General features: G+C 42.4%; 1 protein-coding gene across 1 annotated transcript in view; it reads right to left on the reverse strand.

The window, feature by feature from the left end:
- The window catches only part of LOC109960062 (transcriptional repressor scratch 1-like), a 6,682-nt gene extending 5,547 nt beyond the window's left edge, over positions 1 to 1,135 (reverse strand). Inside the window, exon 1 of the mRNA XM_020599904.1 lies at positions 823 to 1,135. Within this exon, the coding sequence (XP_020455560.1) occupies positions 823 to 967 (145 nt within the window). The 5' untranslated portion in view covers positions 968 to 1,135. The remainder of the gene's footprint in view (positions 1 to 822) is intronic.
- Positions 1,136 to 1,950: the final 815 nt, after the last annotated feature.

A 1,950-nucleotide genomic window follows, 5' to 3' on the forward strand; every position in this document is an offset into this window, starting at 1 on the left:
CTTCTCAAAGCACACACATACACATACTGTTTGTATTGCAGGGTTGTTCTCACATCCACCCTCTGTAGCAGTCCCATGGATGTAAATCTACTGTCTGACTGTACTCATGTTGCACTCTATTGAATTACATGCAGCACTTTCGATTTGCCGGTCAATACCCATCCTCTAAAAACCCTGCTCCATCACCTCTTGCTGCTCCACATGTATGGATTGTGTTGCTTCAGTCCTGCTCTCTCTCATTTCCTGCAGAATGGAATGCGGGACAGAAATGAAGAGAGGAATGAGGGGGGTGGATAATAAGAGGAGAGACTCAAGGGCAACTGCACCATCTAAGGACAACACAGTCCCATGTGGCTATCTGCTTTCTCCTGTTTTTCCCCGTTCTTTTTGTTCGACCTGACAAAGGCTTGCATCAGATTTTGTGTCTGATGCCCAGATACTCATATTTGTCTTCCTTCATGTACTGTACAATGTAATATTAGAGCCAAAGGCTGCTGTGTGATCTGCTTTGAGTATTAAGCTGATTGAGCCAGTGTACCCTGAAAAATGTTTAGTATCTGCTGATTTAGAAAACAGAAGTCCTGAGACATATGAATGGGAGGCAAGTGCTGCATCTGGGGAGTTTCAGGGTTTCCAAGTGTGATTAGTTTGGAACGACAACAACATAAACACCACTGTATGAATCCATGTCTGTTATTTTAGATTTTCTTCTTCTCTGTAAAAATGACCACGTGGGGCGTTTCCAAACACAGACATTAGACCCTACTGCAGCACAAAACACACAGCAAGAGGAAAACATAACTCAGAAAGATGTCAACTCACCGTTTTCACTCAAGCGCACCGCCAACTCGGTGGCTGACTCAGTGATGGCATGTGTCAGAGTATTAGAGTCGTCCCAGTGCTGCTGGTAGTAGAAGGATGAGATATCGTGAACCTTGAGCTGCTTCACTAAAAAGGAGCGTGGCATTTTTATCCCCCAATTTAAAAAAAAAAGCTGATGCTAGAGCCTCATATAACAATGTGAACAGACTGATGATTTAAAAAAAATAATGCACTTAATTTCCAGGTGGCCTTCTTGAACAGACCAAACAACAGAGGACTGAAAAAAAGGCTTTAAAAATCTTTCCTGGGAAAGGTTTAAAAAAAGAGAAAGAGAAAATGTAGTGAAAGCAGCAGAGAGAGACAGAGAAAGCAGAGGACAGGGTGGATGGAGAGGAAGACAGAAAGTGATGTAAGAGAGAAAGAGGGAGAGCGAGGGAGAGAGAGCTGGCCAGACTAGCTGAGCTCAGCACTACTGCAGCCATTTATATGTGGGATGCGAGCCCCAGAGATCAGGTGGTGCTGTGGAAGAGGGAGCTGCTTAGCATTAATCCATCAAACATCCCCGGGGACACACATCAAATTAGCACAAGCCGTCTTTGCTTCTCTCTGCACGTGCGCACACACAGCAGCCAGCCACTTCTTCCTATATCCTCCTCCTCCTCTTCCTCCTTTCACCCCTCTGTCTCTGCTCTCCCAGTGAAGCAGATAAGACAATAGTGGTCCAGGAGCACATGGGTGACACTACACACAACATCTTGTCCTTCATTGTGTTTCAGTAAAGTAGCTAACACAATTTACACTGCCCCATTTCCTCCAAAACCACTGCTATTATTTCATTGTTATTATACATTTTTTAAATTAAAATGTTAAACTGCAGGAGCATGGTCTTGCTTTCTGGTTTCTGTCTTTAGATTCCTTCACTTGTTTCTTCAGGACCATACATCAGTAGTTTTAGTAGGAACCACAGTGTGTCTACTGAATAGAGCAGAGACTTAATGAGAACAATGAGTTCAGACTATTAGTGTTATTTTCTTTCTTGATATACTGTACATTCCCAGATTTAAATTAGATTTTGTTAATTTAATACTACTTTTGTAGTTTTTCTTTCAAAAACATCACTTTTTTTCT

This window comes from Monopterus albus, unplaced genomic scaffold (genome assembly GCF_001952655.1).
Source record: "Monopterus albus unplaced genomic scaffold, M_albus_1.0 scaffold43.1, whole genome shotgun sequence".
NCBI classification, from domain to species: domain Eukaryota; kingdom Metazoa; phylum Chordata; class Actinopteri; order Synbranchiformes; family Synbranchidae; genus Monopterus; species Monopterus albus.